At 35.6% G+C, this 19,096-nt stretch overlaps 4 protein-coding genes across 8 annotated transcripts; 2 read left to right on the forward strand and 2 right to left on the reverse strand.

Annotated features, from left to right (window-relative positions):
- The first annotated feature begins 196 nt into the window (after positions 1–196).
- LOC124837617 (uncharacterized) lies at positions 197–4,324 on the forward strand. Its single transcript, XM_047313029.2, has 3 exons — positions 197–886; positions 1,712–1,843; positions 2,241–4,324. Exons 1-3 carry the CDS (start codon positions 512–514, stop codon positions 3,807–3,809), a joined length of 2,076 nt encoding a protein of 691 aa, XP_047168985.2. The 5' UTR covers positions 197–511; the 3' UTR covers positions 3,810–4,324.
- A 793-nt stretch (positions 4,325–5,117) lies between these two features.
- Positions 5,118–7,986, forward strand: LOC124837621 (Rho GTPase-activating protein). Its single transcript, XM_047313040.2, has 5 exons — positions 5,118–5,545; positions 5,658–6,498; positions 6,605–6,992; positions 7,267–7,329; positions 7,415–7,986. The coding sequence occupies exons 1-5, from the start codon at positions 5,311–5,313 to the stop codon at positions 7,490–7,492; spliced, it is 1,605 nt and encodes a 534-aa protein (XP_047168996.1). The 5' UTR covers positions 5,118–5,310; the 3' UTR covers positions 7,493–7,986.
- A 307-nt stretch (positions 7,987–8,293) lies between these two features.
- LOC124837620 (heat shock 70 kDa protein 16-like) lies at positions 8,294–14,061 on the reverse strand. Its single transcript, XM_047313039.2, has 9 exons — positions 12,448–14,061; positions 11,933–12,148; positions 10,234–10,329; positions 10,000–10,146; positions 9,505–9,705; positions 9,228–9,374; positions 9,017–9,145; positions 8,804–8,934; positions 8,294–8,609 (listed from the first exon to the last, which is right to left on the reverse strand). The coding sequence occupies exons 1-9, from the start codon at positions 13,615–13,617 to the stop codon at positions 8,531–8,533; spliced, it is 2,316 nt and encodes a 771-aa protein (XP_047168995.2). The 5' UTR covers positions 13,618–14,061; the 3' UTR covers positions 8,294–8,530.
- Positions 14,062–14,767: 706 nt separating this feature from the next.
- Positions 14,768–17,669, reverse strand: LOC148204685 (1-acyl-sn-glycerol-3-phosphate acyltransferase-like). 5 transcript variants are annotated; one of them, XM_088095692.1, is made up of 7 exons: positions 17,514–17,669; positions 17,345–17,432; positions 16,624–16,967; positions 16,331–16,480; positions 16,056–16,154; positions 15,880–15,972; positions 14,768–15,326 (listed from the first exon to the last, which is right to left on the reverse strand). In XM_088095692.1, exons 3-7 carry the CDS (start codon positions 16,927–16,929, stop codon positions 15,090–15,092), a joined length of 885 nt encoding a protein of 294 aa, XP_087951818.1. In that variant the 5' UTR covers positions 16,930–16,967; positions 17,345–17,432; positions 17,514–17,669; the 3' UTR covers positions 14,768–15,089. The 5 variants fall into 5 exon arrangements, with proteins under 5 accessions (XP_087951818.1, XP_087951821.1, XP_087951807.1 ...); XM_088095695.1 differs by having other exon boundaries at positions 17,084–17,432; XM_088095681.1 differs by having other exon boundaries at positions 17,084–17,648.
- Between the last annotated feature and the right edge of the window lie 1,427 nt (positions 17,670–19,096).

Raw genomic sequence — 19,096 nt, forward strand, 5'->3', positions numbered from 1 at the left:
CTTCTTAAAAGCAGAATAAATAAAAAATAAAAACCCCACCATCCATGATCATTCAAATCACAACGTCTCTTCCACCAGCAACCATAACAAGCAAAGCAGCTTACAAATCAAAGTAGGGCCAAACGACACCGTATAAAGATTTCACGCGCGTGGAATCATCGTGATAATAAATACGTTGACCGTATAAGCATACGGCACGATATACACCTCTCTCGTATATGTATTTGTATTATCACTGTGTTCGTTCGTCCTTTTTCTCAGCAAAATCTTTGAAACAGTGAAACTCTCTATCTTCATCACTCTCTCTCTTCTGTACTTTCCTCGTGTGCTCTCTCTCTCATACAAACATTTCACGAACTTCATTACTTCAACAACACACAGATTCTATCTCTCTCTCTCACACTGTTTTCATTTTCTCTTTTTGGAGCAGTCATTGTTTCATTTTCGCAAGGCGGCGAGTATTAGCATATATTTAGTAGGTAACTCTGATGGCTGAGACTCGCCGGCGACGATGAAGTATTCCGGCAAGGCGACTTTCCCGGCGGGCATTTCTTCGAGGGGCGTGAGCAACCCTTCGCCGGACTGGGATCTTGAACCGGCGCGACCTTTCCAGCGGCGGAAACCGAGAACTCCGGGGACACGGTTGAGGAGACACGGTGGAAAACGGAGCAGACCTGAAACCCCTCTGTTGAAGTGGAAGATCCATGAGGATCCACTCGAAGAGGACCAGAAGTCTTCTTTGTCGGGGTCTCGTCGGAGAACGTGCCGGAGCGCCAAAAAGCAAACGGAGGTTTCCGTGTCGGCGCGGAGACTAGCCGCCGGGCTTTGGCGGTTGCATCTGCCGGAGACTGTCTCGGGTGATGGCCGGAAGGGGTTGGAACATAAGGTAGAACTTGAGTTTCTACACTAAGGCTTACTTAACGGCAAAAACTATTGTTTCCCTCGTATGTACACTATATTTTCCATGTAACGGTCAATGTGGGATCTCCGTCGATTACCCTTACGTTCTTAGTTTTTCTCTTGTTTGTGTTGAGATCCCTTGTTTTTTTTCGTTCCCGTGTGAGTTTTGTTTCATCTTGCATGTTTTTTTGCGGTTTCTGATTTAAAATTGATTTTGCAGCTATAGGCTATTAGGTTATTCCATCTACTTTATGGTAGGCCCTCCCTCGTGGAGAGAAAAGAATTATAGTTTATTGTTGGGAAGTGTTTTTGTATGATGATTTTGCTGTTGGTTGATTGTGAAGGGTTATTTGAGAATTGATTCGAGGAGGGTTTGTCAGTGTAAATAGTTGACGTTCTGTTGTAGTTGTTTTCAAGAATTATTTCCCGGACCCAAAAAATGTGCTCGGTGGAAGGATTGATTCTTTGTCCATTTTTGCTTGATTAAATCATCGCCATCCAGACTGCATTAATATCGGGTCTTGTTTGACAGAATGTGAAACAAAATGCTGTTTCTGCCGTGTTAATATTATTGGTTTTACAAAGTCGTATTCTTTTATGCTTGTTTGGAAGTAAGTTTGGACTGCTATTGGATATTCATTATATACGAGATTCGGTTATTTGTTATCTGTGCATTGCAGTTGAATTAGAGAACTGATTATCTTCCATGTACTCTATTATTGTCTTCATTTGTGGATCAATTTGCTGCTTTGCAATTTTAATTTGATAGGTTTCCGTTTCTCATTACTGATGTGATGTCACTTATCTGCAGCATGGAAATGGCCACGCAAGGCACCGGTTCCTTGGTCATCCAAATGGCATGATCCATGAATTCGATCTGAAGAAGAATCCATTGCAAAGTCCCCGTTCCATATTTAGGGCAAAGAATGGACACTTCTGTGAGGTATGAATTTTCTTATTTCTAGAATATAATATTACCATTAGATGTTTTACAGCTCTTCAGTCTTTGCAATCGAAGATTTTTGAGTGAATGTCATATACATGTAATAACTCAAGTTAAAACTGGACCCTGTACCTGCTCTATAGAAAAATGGCTTATTTGATGGCAACTTGGGAATTAACAAATAAGGCTGATTATTGCATTGATCCATGCTATGTATAGAAGTATAGATCTGCGTAGAAATGACTTAGACTACAATTTTTTCATGTAGACATACTCGTTGTAATTAGCCTCTACATTCTAAATGAGCAATGAGTTTCAAAGTGTTATGCTTTTACTTATTAAAGTGAAAGAGCAAATAGTTAAGGTGCTAATATTAAACCTACTTTGTGCTATTCAGCCTGAACCTTTCCAGTTTTCCAACACTGAAAGGGAGGGTGCAACAAAATGGGATCCTCTATGTTTAAAAACGTCAGATGAAGAGGCACATCATATCTACAGACACATGAAACTTCTTGACCAAAAGGCAAGTGCAGTATCTATGGTATCTGCCCTCGGAGCTGAACTAGAGCAGGCTCGGGCACGAATTCAGGAGCTTGAGACAGAGCATCGATCCTCCAAAAAGAAGCTTGAACATTTCCTGAAGAAGGTCAGTGAGGAAAGGGCGCAATGGAGGAGCAGAGAGCATGAGAAAATCCATGCATACATCGATGACATTAAATCAGAGTTGAGTAGAGAAAGAAAAAATCGCCAGCGGATTGAAATTGTCAATACAAGGTTGGTAAATGAGTTGGCCGATGCCAAACTCTCTGCAAAGCGCTACATGCAAGATTATGACAAGGAAAGGAAGGCCAGAGAATTGATTGAGGAAGTATGTGATGAGCTTGCCAAGGAAATTGGAGAAGACAAGGCTGAAGTTGAAGCATTGAAGAGGGAATCTATGAAACATAGGGAAGAAGTGGAAGAAGAGAGGAAGATGTTACAGATGGCGGAAGTATGGCGTGAAGAACGTGTTCAAATGAAGTTGATAGATGCAAAAGTTGCTCTTGAAGAGAAGTATTCACAGATGAATAAACTTGTTTCAGATTTGGAAAGTTTTATCAAATCAAGAAGTGCAGATCCGATAACAACAGAGCTGAGAGAGGCACAGTCTCTTCAGCAGGCTGCAGCTGCGATGAACATTCAAGACATCAAGGGATTTTCATACGAACCCCCAAACTCTGATGACATTTTTGCTATTTTTGAAGAAGCAAATTTTGGTGAAACAAATGAGAGGGAGATTGAACCACGTGCTTCTCACAGTTCTACTAGTCATGCCTCGAATATTCACATTGTGAGTCCTGAAGCCAATGCAATAACTAAGGATGGCATTCAGAGGCGTTCTGATGTATTTGTGGATGATAACGGGGATCTAGATGGAGATGAAAGTGGATGGGAAACTGTGAGCCATGTTGACGATCAAGGCTCGAGTTATTCACCAGAAGGGAGTACCCTATCGTTGAACAGGAATCATCGAGAGAGTAATGTCTCAGGGAGAAGTGTACTTGAATGGGAAGAAACTGCTGGTGAGGAGACACCAATAACTGAAATAAGTGAAGTGTGCTCTATACCTACTAAGCAGTCAAAGAAGGTATCATCCATAACAAAGCTTTGGAGGTCATACCCAAACAACGGGGATAATTACAAGATAATCTCTCTAGAGGAAATGAATGGAAAGCTTTCAAATGGAAGGTTATCTAATGGGGTCATAATGTCCCCTGATCATGGATCAGGTAAAGGTGGATTGAGCCCCCAAGACCTTCTATACCAGTTGAGTCCCGAGTCGGGAAGTCCACATGCACATAAAGGTGGTATGAAAGGATGCATTCCTCGCGGTGCACAGAAGAATAGTTTGAAAGCCAGACTTTTGGAGGCTAGAATGGAAAGCCAGAAGGTTCAGTTGCGCCATGTTCTTAAACAGAAGATTTAGTTAAGGGCATCGGCATTGCACAGACTGGCAACCTGGATAACTGATAAATGATTGTGAAGGTACATATATATGCTGCTCACGGAAAATCTGCTCAAAAGTGCTGAGGGGTCATGAATAGTTGCAATTTTCTGCCTCGTATTAGTTCTTATTTCAGTTCTTCATCATCATTCGTATTAAGCTTTAAGCAGATACCCTTTTCACCCTCTTGTACCAAATGCCTCATACCCTGAGATATCTGGGCAAAACCTTCACTCTGTAATATGGGATTACTAGCCTTACTTCTTTAGGTAGGGTCTTGAGAAAAATTATGAGAAACATGTAAGCTTGTATTGTACTTGTATCAATTCTAGTCAGAGGACAAATGTGAAGGGAAAAAACATTGTCATAAAGTATAGATGATAGTATTATGTACTTCAGATTTTTATTTTCTATCATTGATGTCGCATAGTATTGTTGTAGATTGTATTTTAGTAGGTCCTGGGACAGAAAAATATAACTTCATACTTGTTCTGCGACATTTACCTCGCTTTCTGCCCGTCTTCTTTTTTGCTGACTTTGATAATTAGTTCCCTTCAAGTATATCTAATGAAAAGCAATGAAATTGAAATCAGCATTGTTTTTCTTTTGTTTGCTGATTATAGTTGTTGAAATAAATTCTGACTCATGGAACGTTTTAACATATGTTATGGGAGTACACGACAAAGAAACTTTATATCTTTCGTGGACACAGAACATAAAATGTTATTAAGAAATTTTGTAAGTAAAACATTTGGACACAAAGAACATAAAATGTTATACAAACATGCAATCAATATATAAAAATTAAATTATTGATTTAGTTATTTAGTTTGGTTTTAGAAAATATATTTAGATAGGCATGTAACTACAAAAATAGATTTTTCTATCATAGGTTGAAAAGGGCACGATTATCTTCTTTTTCCTCCTTTTACTCTCATATAAATTAGAAATTTTAAAATGTTTAGCTTTCTGTTTGATGCATAATAAGGATAGCATTTATTCATTGTTTGGTTCAATGATAAGTAATGCTTAAGGACAGCGTTTATTAATCAAACTGTTTCCTTAGGAGATCATATTTTTTTAAATTTGCAATTATTCTGCAATTAGTACATTGTATATATACTTTGAATTTCAGGATAATCTGTAATTAGATTACTTTAAAATAGACGATTAAAATAATTGATTACATAAATCAAGGTAATTATGATAACTTATATTCAATGAAATGTGAATAAAAAGAGCTTATTGTAAATAAAAACCAAGAGACTAAAAATAACTAAATTTAAACATGCAGAAAAGGAAAAAGTTGAGAGACATTGTAAGAGAATATTCGCCACACTTCATCGTTCACTCGCGCCAGCAAGAAATTTCAATTCCCTCCATTTTTCCCCAAATTCGAATCCACAAACCCTTATTTACTTCAATCTAAAATCCATTCCCTTTCTATTTCTCTCTGTCGTTCTCAATTTCCCTTCTAATTTCCATGGCCAACTCCGAAGTGCCCTCATTTTCCCTAGGTCTCGACACGCCCCCGCATTCCCCATTCAATCCACCTCCTTCTCCGACCGCCCATGTCTCCGACTCCGAACCCGACACTCGACCCGACCCGCAGCGCCCCCTTCTCAAACGCCTCCGCCGCGGACCACCTTCGCCGTCCCTCGACGCCGACGTGGATGACGATATCGAGGAGTTCTCCTCGCAGGAAGATCCCGATCAAGGTAAGGTCAGCTAAAACCTTTTTTTCTCTCTCCGCTTCTCAATTTTAAATAATATAATATACTCTTTTTCGTTCTAAATTGATTTTTTTTTTGCTGTAATATCTATCACCAGTGCATACGCTTCTATCGGCATCGAATCGTTCCGTGTGTAGCAGCTCAAAAATTTCGTTGAATGGTAGTAGAGTTTTCAGTTTAACCCCTCATCATTGTAGTAACTCTTCCAGAGATGGGAAAAGAAAGGAACATTCGGATGATGTTCCTGCTTCTTCTAGGTTAGAAACAGGGAAGAGTGGCTTGATGTTTCCCAAGTTAACGACTAGTCCTCTCCGTAGGTTTCAGTTAATTGATTCCGATGATTCCGACGTGGATGTTGGTGGTGGCGCCAATAATGTTAACCCTAACGACAATTTAAAACAAGATAAGAAATTATCTTTTGATGACAACAAAAATGTGGATCTTTGGAAGGATTTTTCGCCCCTAAAAAATGATTCTGTTCCTGAGTTTCGACTAATTGATTCCGATTCAGATGTTGATGTTGGCGGGGATAATGAAGTTTACTTTAACAATCATTTAGAAAAAAACAAGGAAGCATCTTTTGATAAGAATATAAACGATTCTCTATGGAAAGATTTTTCGCCAGTGAAGAATGTTTCTGTGCCAACACCAGCTTTTAATGAGCTGTGTGAAGAGTACTTTCGTTCTAACAAGTGCAAGGAAGTCCGGGGTGATGTGAATGAAAGTCACAATGAGAGGTATCCTGGGGTTAGTTCTAGCTGTCAAAGGAATCAACAACAATGGGAATCTGTGGACCTAGTTTATCCTGCTCATAAGTACTTTTTCCATGAGGATCCGAGAATTCAGCAGTTAGTTCACACTCGCTTTCGGAATTTCAATCCATTAGGTGCCATAAACAGAGTGAATCAGCAACCTAATACCTCACACATTGATTACATGTAAGTCATAGCTCGTGCTCGTTTTTAATTAATCACTGGTAGTGATTTAAAAAGACAATGGTTGCGTTTTGTATTACGTATTGTTTTTGGTGTATTTTTATTTTAGGGGACAATTTGGCAATGGAAGAGCTTCAAACACGCAGGGGGTTCAAAATGCTTGTGTAAACGGCTCAACAAGGGGGAAAAACACATCCAGTAATTTGGTATTTGAGGGATCTTTCAATACTTCTGAAGGCTGGGTGGATCCCAAAATTGTTTCTCCATTTAGCCATGGGGAATCTTCTAGAAAGAAAGCAACAAAGAGGAATAGCACTAAGAATAGTGTCTCAAAAGGTAAAGGTAACAAATCAAGCCCTGCAAACCAATCACGTGCTTCTGGGGATTGGGTGGAACCTGGGAGCTGTGCCAGTTCGCCAAAGGATGCTGGCAAAAGACGGGTCCAAGCAAGTGGTCAATCTGCCGGTCATTGGTATACATCTCCAGAAGGAAGAAAGGTATGCGAAAATGCTAAAAAATTAAGTTTAATGATATTAAGCATTAACTGGTTAAATTTACTTACGATTCTCATGTTAGACAATAGTTATTAGAAGATGTGGGCTGTTATCTAGTGTTGTGTAAATTGAACTGCTAAAAGCTCATACATGATGTTACTGAAGATTTATATCTTGCTTTGCTGCATGATCTGATATGCATATTAGGTATCCCACCTAACCTATTTTGTCACATTGTATCATCTATCAGGACCTGATTCTTTTTTTCCTGCTGCAGGTGTATGTCAACAAAAGTGGGCAGGAGTTGACAGGCCGGAGTGCTTATGTACAATATCGGAAGGTGCGTCTACTTGCATACCATTCTGTGGTTGTTATCCTTTTGGTTATGGTAGCATTAAATGACTAAATGCCTTTGACACTTTCAGGAGAGTAGAACCGTATTCAATAAATCAAAAAAGAGAACAGGTTCCAAGACTACCAAAGCCAGGAAGAAGAGAAACTGAACACTTGAAGGCTAGACATTTATCCCTGGTCCACATACAGTCATTTACTTGCGGATCTTTTGATTAGCATTACCATATAGGTTCAATTCCTGTTTAAATGCCCGAAGTTTCCTGTATCATGTTTTGGATGGGAACAAGGAAGATAGAGAAATCCAGTATGCAGCATCCCTTGAGGAAACTGATTAAGGGGGATTGTTGCTCAGTGAAAGTTTTGATGCTAAAAAATCCTTGCAAATTATATATATTGCGAGCCATGAATGTTTATGTACAGTACACACGAACCTAAGGTGGTCACGATGAAAGTGTAGCTTTGATAATGATTCAATTGGGATCCAAAATAATGTTTCGGTTCACACTTGATTCACCACTTGGGTTTTTTTATTCTTTTGATCGAGCTTGTTGCATTGTTAATTATGCTTAATTTCTTTCCGGTATTTGTAAATGAAAGAATAATAAATGAACGATAGGAATGATAAGAGCAATCTTTTAGAATTTTTCCCCCTGTATCTTGATTATACGTGATGCTTCGCCTAATTTGTTTGGGTTTTCTGGTTTCTGTTTATCTATGTGCCTCCATTCGGAGCTATTTATCATATTGCATTTATATGAACAAATGTAAAGATAATTTTGGGTACAATGACATTCTTAAACTATGAACCTGAGATTGGCGTGCTGTATAAATTCTAAAACTGGGACTTTCCACTCCAAAATTCCTAGGAATTTAACTTCAAGAAATCTTGATAAGCGATCTAAATTTTATTAAAACGTAAACACCGCATTTTTGTACCCTTATACCACGTGTGCATTTTAAAAGAATATATAACCATTGTTTATAAACATTTACTCCATGGTACAGGATCAATTTGAAGACTAAGTTAAAATATGAAGATAAAATCATTGGATGCCTTCAGTAGAAGGTGGGACAAAAAATAAAAAGATTTCCCTTTCAACTCCTGAAGCGGGGAACAAGTGTGAAGAATAAAAAATGTTCACATTTGTCAGAAGCCATTAGCCCTAATATAATGTTATATCTTCGTTTCATGGGGTATTTTGTTTGTCTGTACCCTCATCTCTTGGAATTGGAGAACCGTTGGATTTCAATACCTTTTGGCATACTCTGAAATCCATAAAAATATAACAGTCATTAGTTTTGAGATAAAATGAACGTATATAATGACAATTGGATTAAACTGGAGCAATTCAGCAATGCTTTGCTTCAGCAGGTGTATGATTTAGACCCAATTGAATTATCATATTACCCTACAATCATGAACATCTGAAAAGGAATACGGAAAGGTAAAAAAGCCATACGAGTTTAATTCCTCTGTCTTGCTCTGGATATCAATTGATATTAATACTGGATCAGAGTTTTTAGGGTAAAGATCTTGTTGCTGCCTCATCTCTCTTAGCCACTGCTCTGCTTTATTGCACTCATTTATGACCTGAAAATAAAGTTGTCACACAAAACCTGATACTGAGGGCAACATCCCACAATTACATTCATTCATCTATTTATTATTGTACCAGTTCTTTATCTTGGGGTGGAAGAGAATCTGCTGACATTCGATACTCTACAATGCAGCTTAACAAGTCTCTTGTAGCTTGTGGTCTTGCTTCTCTGTCTTTGTATCGATACTCAATTGGATCCACCAGCTACAGAAGAAGACGAAGAATGTAAAAAAGAAGTGTGGCGTGGCAAACATGTTTTGCAAAAGATTAGAGAAACAAAAGTAACCTGTTTTAGATCTTTTAGTTTTGCAGAATAAGCATCTACAGTTTCATCACCACCATCATCATAGAGCCATTCCTCGGTCTCTTTCAGGCCCCTAGATACGTCCTTCCTCTCATGTTCACTCGAAAAGCTCAGATATGTGCTGAAGATCTATTCATGCAATCAAATAAATTAAAAAACCAATTATTCAATAATGACTACACAACAACTTACTCATAAAATGTATCTGAATCTCACAAACCCGCCATGTCTACATATCACTGAGATATTCAATGTGTACCTTACTCCTTGTTTCATAAATATAAGACTCCAACAGATTCTTGTTGTCTTTGATTAGCTCAGTAGCTCTGTCCTGATCGGCTAACTGGAGTTCTTTTTCTTGAGCTTCCAATATCTCGGCCTTGGTCATTGCACCATAAATGTTTTCAGTCACTGGTACATGAAGCCTTCTGTTAGCTTTATCTTTTCTTGTACCATCAGCCTGTAACAAGGCATGATAGTAACTTTTATTTTCTCAAAACACCAACATGAATCATATCTGCAATCAAAACAATCTCAACAAGATAAAAATGTACAGATACAACACCACACACATAAAAAAAATGAATTGCAAGAGTCTGACAGATATGGTACAGAATTCAGCATCATAAATAAGCATATAATAAAATTTAGCAATATAATTTTGCACGTTTAAAGGACAATTTGCTAATATCTTCGCATCTTCCACTTAAAAAAGGTGTGCAGGGAGAAAAGAGAACAGCACAAGAGAACGTACAGAATGACGAGAAGCTTCAAACTTCTTATTGATACTATCATCTGAGGCATTTTCCATTGTCTCAGAAACAGGTGCAATATTGACTGTTTCAGAATTTGAATGAGAATCGTCTGTTGTACCTAAATCATCCACACGATCCTCAACCAACTAAAAGACAAAAAAAAGTCCATCTGCTTAGAAAGATCTTTTGAAACTAATAATGCCATATGAAGAGATAAAAATAAGGTTTCTTACCGTAACTGATTCAATACCAATAATGCCATGCAAATTTAGTTGTACTTGAACTTCAATTATTGCCTTACTTGCATGGGATCCATGGAAAGGACCAATCTGAATAGAGGTGACAAACAAATGGATAAGTGTACATAAACAAGGTGCAGACATAAGCATACATAACACTTCATGATCACTGGCACAAGGAATGGCAACATAGAACAATTTATCATAACTTGTTTGTCCTGTGATATTTAGATGTCTTCTATCATATAATAGACATAAGCAAATGTTAACCAATTGACATTATAGATACTAAAGAAGTAAATATTGTCATTTCTCTCCATTTGAGAAAATTGGAAAATAGATGTGTACGGTGTTAGATCCACCATATCTGCTTCCCCTTCTCCTAAGACCACGATGATTTGTTCAAGCATGTGCACATCTACAGATTCTCATATTGCTATAACAACTGATACTTTTACAACAATGACTTTCTTTGAGAAAAGAACAAACGATGGTTGCTATGGTATTTACTAATGAACCCTTTATCTCCTTGAAGAAAGTGGGAGGTGTCTATTGATTGTCTCAAGATTCAGCAACAAAAAACAGTAGCCTTTTAGCACAAGATGGGGTTGGGTACATGGATCAAACAACGTCATAATGTCTTAACATAAATACTGTCTATAAACAAACCACATTTAAGTTTAAATCTTTCTCAATGACTTGGCAATATTGATTTTTTTCTTGGCCTTTTACCACTCAACATTCAACTTGGACAACAATGCAGATCTTGGATTTGATCCCCCTAAATTGAGGGAATGTATTTTAAAGAACAAAGTGCATTTATAACCATTAATTAAATGATCAAACTGTTTAAATCATGACAATAAGATACACGAACATGCATAACAAAGTTATTAAAGTCTCAATTGTCCAATCTGTAATCAAATAATTACAAATACATTTTCTCTTCTAAAGTGCAACCTCCTCACTTTAAAGGATCCCACGTGTGCAGGTTTTAGTTGTTCAGTAAAAATTTTCGTGAAGCTCAAGTGCTACTTTCTAATCATAAACTGCCCCCGATTCCCTAAAGAGTTCCTCAATTTTTTATCTACCCTGCTTGAATCTCACGGTTTACATCCTCCTCAATTTCCTTGCCATTTTGTATGATGGGCCAAAACCAGGTAACTAATGGTATGGTATGGTCTCAAATTTAAACATCTGAGTTAGATTAGAACGTCTATTACCAAACCTATATGCCTTATACTCTATTTTACTTCTAGAAAAAAAAAAGAAGAAAAAAACTAGTGGAGTGTTGATAGCAACGTCCACTGTCCAAACGTCTCCAAACCATTGACTCAAGATTCTTCAAAGTAAATTTTCTCACTTGAAGCCTGTACCTAAACTGGACTAGACAGAGGACTTGGGCGGTTGCTCATCTGTGTATACAATAGCTTTATACATAAACGAGTCCCAGACTTGGACTACTCTTTTTTTTTTTTTTCTGTTGAATTAAAAATACCAAACCAGTAAAATATAGAAGACAGTAAGCTTGTAGAGACTATACCACATGCCTTACATGAAGCACACAACAGAAGAAGCAAGAACAGAGAGGGTAATAATTAATAAAGAAAAGTGAGGCAATATAGATAACTTGGAATCATGGACAAGATTCTAAACTCCTTCACAACATAGTAAAATTGTAAAGCAGGCTTACTGTGAAGCAACAAATTTTAGGATATGCCCCGGGTGGTAATTCATCTGGATTGACATAGAATGCTTCCAAATGGAGCAAATCACTGTACTCAAATGTGAGAATTTTAACACTTGGAATGGGTTGGCCTTTTGGGAAGAGTACACCACCATGCAATCCTGCACGAATTGCCTTTCCATCAGATGAAAGTCCAATGGAAAAAGGAATAGCATCCTGGACCTGAACAAACACAGGAAATTACATTAACTCTATATAGACTAATAAAAGCTAATGCAACATTCCGAAAAAAAATATGAGAGAAATTAAAGTTAAATATATTTCTAAACAGATAGATAAAAGAGAAATGGACAATCTAAATACAGAAAATAAACCTAGAACCCAAGGTAGCAACTTAGTCCATTTAGTATTTGTTACATTTCGAACCTAACAACCTATACAGACACAATAACCCACTCTCCTACACATATACATATCGTGAAGACAGGATAAGGATCAGTGTTTTGTTTCAATTTTCAAACCTCATATTCTTTGACAAGGAAAACAGGACTCAGCATTGCACACTGGAGAGCACAACCACGAGCTACACACTCACTTGCGTTCAGTCTGCGGCTGAGCTCTCTCTTAAATAGAGAACTTAATATTCTAGTTATAGCTGGAATCCGTGAACCTGAACCAACTAACTCAACAGAACTAATCTTTTCTACCGTCAAGGCTGCATCAGCCAATGCTTTCTTGCAAGGAACAGAAATTCTCTCCAATAGTCCTGATGCCAGATTCTCAAATTCTTCCCTCTTGATGTAGCCTTTAACATCTTTTTCATCCATCAAACACTCAACGCTAAAATCAGCCTCTAGATTTGCACTCAAAATCTTCTTCAACTTCTCACATGCCACATGCAGCCTCCTACATGCCCTGTCATTAGAATACACTTCAATATTGTATTGTTCTTTAAATTTTGCTGCAAAATGACTAAACAGAACCTCGTCAAAGTCTCTCCCCCCTAAGCTCATGTCATAAGCATGTGAGAGTATCTTCATTTGACCAGCCTGAAATGCTGCAATACAGACCTGAGTATCACAATGGCCTATGTCAACAAATGCAACATAAACAGGAGCTTCACTACCAAAATCTGATTTGTAAACTCCATAACTAAGAGCAGTTGCAGTGCAATCATGGATCAACCTCAGAGGCTTCAATCCAACAATTTCTGCTGCGTTGAGATAAGCTTGTCTCTGCAAGATGGTGAAGTATGATGGAACCCCAATAACACAGCCAGAAACAGTGGCCCCAAATTTCTTTTCTGCTATGGTCTTCAAGTGCGCAAAGAGCATTGCTACTATTTGAACCGGGGTAAACGCATGACTCTCCTTTGAGTATTCCAAGTGTATCAGAATGCCGCCATCTACACTTTCCGAGGTTTCAACAGGGAGCATTTTCAACTCATTTTGAACATCAGGGTCTGCAAATCTCCTGCCTATTAGTCTCTTCACTTGAGATATTGCGGACTTGGGGTGCATCATGGCAGAAGCAGCACCTGCTGACCCTAAAAACCTTTGCTTCTCTCCAAAGCAAACCACAGCAGGGGTTTCACGTTCGGATTCATCATTCAATAAAACATCAACCCCTCCTTGCTTCACTGCAGCAATCACACAATTCTCATTTCCAATATCAATCCCCACTCCGCTCATTTCAATTCACTGTGTCCTTGTCCCAAACTAATTCCAGCCAATTTACCCTTTCTACTTCAACAACAGCCGAAAAGACAAAAACTTCACACAAAGCTGGCCCACAAATACAAGCATAACATTTCGCACAGGGCTGTTACTACAAAAAAGAAGGTTTGGAAACACACTCATCAAAATAGAAACTTTATTCGTATATCAAGGAGAAGTATGAAACCCAATTACATAGTGTAACAAGAAATGCTCTGAATAAAACAAAAAATGATGAAACCCAAGAAATGCTTTCAATGTAACAAGGAAGTCCCAGAAAAAAAGAAAAAAAAATGAGATACGTCAATGTGAATAGTGAGAGAAAATGGAGAAAAAGCTGTTTTGGGAAAGGGTTTGCAGAGAGATGAATGGTGGAATGCAGAAGCAGTTGGTGAGTGCATAACTAGTTTGTGATAGCAGAGAGAAAATCTCCCCTTCATTCGCTGAAGCCATAATACTTATCAATTTATCATCAAATAAACAAATTTATTTGACAATAATCAACTTATTCTGGACAAATATGTAAGTTTATTAGGTAAAAATAAAAGACAAAAAATTTAAAACTCTCAAATATTAGGTAAAAATTGTAATAACACAGGTGTTTAAATAACTTTTTATCTATTAATTTTCTGTATATTCTTAACAAATAATAATATGTTTTCGTTCTTGATAAAAAAAATATTGCTTTGGGTCTCCATTTTTTATATGCATTAAGACAAACGTCAATATCCAAATATATTGGAATGTGATTTCTTTTTCTTTTCTTTTGTCCGTATTAATTTTATTTAATTTCTTCTTCCTTCCGAATGTTTTATTCCTTTTTTTTTTCATTTTCAATAAAATATTATTTTTTCTGTCATTCACATATTTCACCAATTGTTTGTTTATTCAGTGCCTTCCGTCACTAAAATAATATGTATATTTAAAAATTATTGTATTTAAAATGAACAAAAAAAAATCAATCAAATAAACAGTGTAAAATTAATTTCAAAAATTATTTCTTTTATTTATTTTCTCCTATTTTATCTCTTTCCAAAGTGATTTGGTCTGCATATTAAATTTAAATATCTTAGTTAATATTTCAAATTCAAACAAAATAGCGAAAACATAAACAAATGAACATATATTAAATTTAAAATTAATAAACTAATAGAGAATCCAAATTTGAAATTCACAATGATAAGAAAATGTTACATAGTGTGATGCTTGCATTCTTGAACAATATAAAAGTTTCACCAAATGATCAAAAGGCAAACATTGATATTCATATATCAGTTAAGAGCAGGAGAATAAATTAGACATGGAAGCTAAGCTTTTTGCAAGGATTTTAGGTATTTCATTTGTTAGAACCAATTTATGCATATTGCAGTTAACAAGAGCTCCCTTTTGGAAGATATGCTTCAGCTTAAAATTGATTCTGATTCTGATTCTTCTGAGTCTACAACTTTTCAAGGCAGAGGCTTCTGAGTCACAGGAAGGTGTTCAGCATACATGTTGTGTATCATTGTAACATAGTCATCAATCTTATCAACCTTCCAATTTTCAGTACTAATAGGTGGAAGATACTTCACAGTCAGAGGTGTTGGTCTAACATGCAAACTGCCTTTTCTCCATGCTAGATGAGTACCTGTCAGAACCATTGGAACTATTGGAAGACGCGATTGCAGTGCTAAATGAACAAAACCCTGCATCACAAGTCAATCAATAATGGATTCTCAACCATAACCAAAATTATTGTAGCATATGAACAAGGCTAATTTCATGTATTCTGCTGATTTTGCAAGTGATGATATTTATGATCTGTATCTATTAGGAATCTAGCTGTGACTGTAAGTCTAAGTGTTATATTGAATAGAAATGAAAAAATTAAACACTACATAGGAAAAAAAGACAAAAAGAACAGAACAATTCATTGTTTTAAGGTGATAAAATCCCACCAATTCATTGTTTTAAGGTGATAAAATCATTGTTTTAAGGTTTTGGATTGGAATTAGTGTCAATCATTTATGTTAATTACTTATAATTATGTTTCATATCGTCCAGAGATAAAATTAAGACTAATTTATAATATATAAGTACGTTCAAATCTCACTTTTACAAGTCGGTTTTGTAGGATTGAGTAGGATTGAGTTAGAGTTAAACTTCACTTCTTAACATTATAAATTATAGAATGCATGCTAAGACTTCTTAACATTATAAATTATAGAATGCTAAAAAAATGGGACTAGATAAATATACCTTTTTGAAAGGAAGTAGTCGTCCATTCTTAGACCTGGTACCCTCTGGGAAAATGATCAAGGACAGATTGTTCTTCAAAACTGCACGAGCTGCCTGAACATTACAACCAGAAGTTAATACATTATACAAAAATGAGGTAGTAGATGCTGCAAGAAAAAGGTTATAAGGTTATATACCTCTTTCATGGACTCAATAGCTGCAGTTGGGTTGGATCGATCTATACGAAGATGGTTAGCCAAAACATAAAGTTGCCCAAACAAAGGATACCATATTATCTGCATAGTTTCTAAAGCTTTGAATGCACTTTTTACTAGAAAATTTAATGTAAATAGTTGCTAGAAAATATATGATAATGACACATTGAATATTTCAAGCATTCAAGTAGATAGAAGATGCACACAAAAATCCATTTCCAAAGTTTTTCTTTTACATTTTGAGCATTAGAACAAACCTCTTTCTTGGCAATGCCAACAGTGCCTGTAGGAGTTAACCACATTATAAGAAATATGTCTATTGGAGACGCATGATTACTGATGTAAATGGCTCTCTCGTTAGAGTATTCAGCACCTTCAATCTCTATAGGATTACCAAGAATCCACATCTGCATAATGTTTGAGATATCAGTCATAACATGTAAAACGTCCCAAAAAGTTTCAAAACTTGTAACTATGCTACTAAAACAAGGAAAATATCTCAGCCATTCGCTCCAAAATTGTGCTGAACTACATATTATAGGTAGCTTACCAGCATTCTACCAGTCACATGTCCATAAATGTTTCCTTGTCTGATCCTCTCACAGGGCCATGGTATAAGCACAACCATGATAATTGCCCATACGAATGTCGTGACCATCATAGACACAAAACATGTAACAATTCTGATGCAAGATATGGTTGCAGAAACCCACCCATCATCCTTCCTTGTTGTTTTTCCCAGTCCATCTTTCACTGCAACTTTTGGAGTTTCTTCCACATTTTGGCTAGATCTTGTATTCAAGAAGCTCTCAAACCTTCTATGCCTTAAAAGGACACCACCTTCAGTATTCACCATGACAGAATCTGTGAGCACTACACGATAACAGAGGCCACCTGAAAAAACCAAAACCAAAAGCAGAATAATTCGTATGCTATCACTTAAATGTGCATTGAGGAATCCCATGAACAAAAACCAATACTAATATCTTGCATAGAACATTACCAAATACCTTTCTCCCAGTTCAACTGAAGGATCAATCACAAGGGTCGGTGGTCAATTAAAAAGAGAGTGGAATTTTTCAAGAACAAAATACACCAGCAACTGATAAAATTCAGTTTTTTTTTCAAGAAAACTGAATGGATAAAACCCAGAACTCCCATTTTCCGTCAGTTAACGAAAATGGTGAAAAGTTTCAAACTTTAAAATGAACACTGAAGATGATGGGGGTTTCTTCTACTATATTTCGAAGGAATTTTATACTATTTTATACCATTAGTCTTTTTATTTATCAGTCTGACAGCAATTGCTTGAAGAAGACCCAGCAAAGAAGCACTTGTGAGTTTTAGCTCCTGAGAAAGCTGAAATGAAGGAAAATGGAAGAAGTCAAATTCGAAGAGGACGATTGCTGAGAAAAAGAGAAAAAGCAAAGCCACACATACAAAGGTAGAGAGTGAAGACAAGAAGAAAAAGAAATGTATGGTAACGCTTATGAACAAGAAGAGGAAGAAAACAGAGGCTATATAGAACTTGTGCCTCAAAACTAAGATAAGATGAAAACATTGGAATTGAAATGAAAGTTCTTATTAGCAAAGCAGGGACACAATGTTACACGTGACATCTGGCTTCTGGCTATTGTCTTCCTCTAAAGTATTCTATTCTATAGAATTTAATAAGAACTATGATCAAAATAATAAATTTAATAAGGGAAAATATAAGAAATACTTTTTATGGAATAAAATTAATTTATTTTATTTTCTAAAAATATTTCTTGATACAGACATAATGATGAGTTAAAAAAAGTGCTTTGATTGATGATTTGGGCAGATTATATTTTGACTTTTGTAATAGTTTGGAGTTGTGAGATTTAGGCACATGTGGGAAGTGATCTGTGGTTAGGTGCATTTTAGCCACATGTGGTTCAACATCACACCTCACCCCACCATACACTTTCTACTTCTTTCAAGATTATTCACACATTTGCATCACTTTTTTTTTAATTTAAAAACATTAATATAATAATTTTAGTAATTTTTTACTACATCATCCTTTCCCTATGTCTTATCTTCCATATAATTTTACTGTCAATTGTACTTCTATTTTTTTAACTTTTTCGCTTTTATGATTTTAGAAAAATAGATACATATCCTTTATTTTAATATTTTAATAATTAAGTAATAAATATATAAAGAAATATATAAAAACTCACGAAAATAATAAAGTAATAAAATATTTATAACTTTATAAAGAAAATTGTTTCTCATAACTATTTAATAATTACTTTTTAGTATAAATATATATATATATATATATATATATATATATATATATATATATATATATATTTTTCTGAGATTCACATTAACTAAAATAAAATTAATTTATGATATATATATATATATATATATATATATATATATAAGTGTAAATCTTATTTACTTTTTAACATCTTTAACAAGATATTAAAATATGAATTAGAATTTATCCTAAGAATTTTGTTATCTATTATGAATTGTGATGAGATTTCTTATTAATTATTATTAATAATTATTAATTATTATTAATTATTAATGTTACTTTCGATATATATATTATTTTATAGGTTTCAGTTAATTTTAAAGTAGATTCCTTTAACATTATTGGTAATTTTATCCTTAACTAATATAAATTGTTTTATTATTTTAAATTTTGCAGTTAATTTTATAAAATTAATAATATACTTTTATTTATACTAATAATAATAATAAAATAAAAGTAAACATACATGTATATTTTCACTAATATAATAAAATAAAATAATTAGAAGATTAAAATTACATTAAGTTTATAACGGAGGGGATGTGTGGGGGTGGAGGGAGGTGGAGGAAGAGATGTGTGGGGGTGGAGGGAGCAACTCCCCGGAGGGGATAAATAAGGAAAAAATTGCAAATTCAAAATTGGGAAGATGTTATTATTTAAAAAAAAAAATGGGTAGGCCTTTAGTCGGGCCAGCCCAATTTTTCATGAATTGGGGAAGGTATTTTAG

Source organism: Vigna umbellata, chromosome 1 (genome assembly GCF_029865625.1).
Source record: "Vigna umbellata cultivar VRB3 chromosome 1, Vumbellata_1.0, whole genome shotgun sequence".
Lineage (NCBI taxonomy): Eukaryota > Viridiplantae > Streptophyta > Magnoliopsida > Fabales > Fabaceae > Vigna > Vigna umbellata.

What these genes read in the sequence shown, in the direction of transcription:
- LOC124837617 (XM_047313029.2), top strand. Translation starts at nt 512, where the DNA reads ATGAAGTATTCCGGCAAGGCGACTTTCCCGGCGGGCATTTCTTCGAGG. An exon ending in GGAAGGGGTTGGAACATAAG is followed by an intron (nt 887 to 1,711) that starts GTAGAACTTGAG and finishes ACTTATCTGCAG; the next exon opens with CATGGAAATGGCCACGCAAG. An exon ending in AGAATGGACACTTCTGTGAG is followed by an intron (nt 1,844 to 2,240) that starts GTATGAATTTTC and finishes TGTGCTATTCAG; the next exon opens with CCTGAACCTTTCCAGTTTTC.
- LOC124837621 (XM_047313040.2), top strand. Translation starts at nt 5,311, where the DNA reads ATGGCCAACTCCGAAGTGCCCTCATTTTCCCTAGGTCTCGACACGCCC. An exon ending in ACCTCACACATTGATTACAT is followed by an intron (nt 6,499 to 6,604) that starts GTAAGTCATAGC and finishes TTTTTATTTTAG; the next exon opens with GGGACAATTTGGCAATGGAA. An exon ending in CATCTCCAGAAGGAAGAAAG is followed by an intron (nt 6,993 to 7,266) that starts GTATGCGAAAAT and finishes TTCCTGCTGCAG; the next exon opens with GTGTATGTCAACAAAAGTGG.
- LOC124837620 (XM_047313039.2), bottom strand. Translation starts at nt 13,617, where the DNA reads ATGAGCGGAGTGGGGATTGATATTGGAAATGAGAATTGTGTGATTGCT. An exon ending in TCCTTGTCAAAGAATATGAG is followed by an intron (nt 12,149 to 12,447) that starts GTTTGAAAATTG and finishes GTGTTTGTTCAG; the next exon opens with GTCCAGGATGCTATTCCTTT. An exon ending in TTGAAGCTTCTCGTCATTCT is followed by an intron (nt 9,706 to 9,999) that starts GTACGTTCTCTT and finishes GCCTTGTTACAG; the next exon opens with GCTGATGGTACAAGAAAAGA.
- LOC148204685 (XM_088095692.1), bottom strand. Translation starts at nt 16,929, where the DNA reads ATGGTGAATACTGAAGGTGGTGTCCTTTTAAGGCATAGAAGGTTTGAG. An exon ending in CTATTGAGTCCATGAAAGAG is followed by an intron (nt 15,973 to 16,055) that starts GTATATAACCTT and finishes TGTAATGTTCAG; the next exon opens with GCAGCTCGTGCAGTTTTGAA. An exon ending in GACTACTTCCTTTCAAAAAG is followed by an intron (nt 15,327 to 15,879) that starts GTATATTTATCT and finishes CTTGTGATGCAG; the next exon opens with GGTTTTGTTCATTTAGCACT.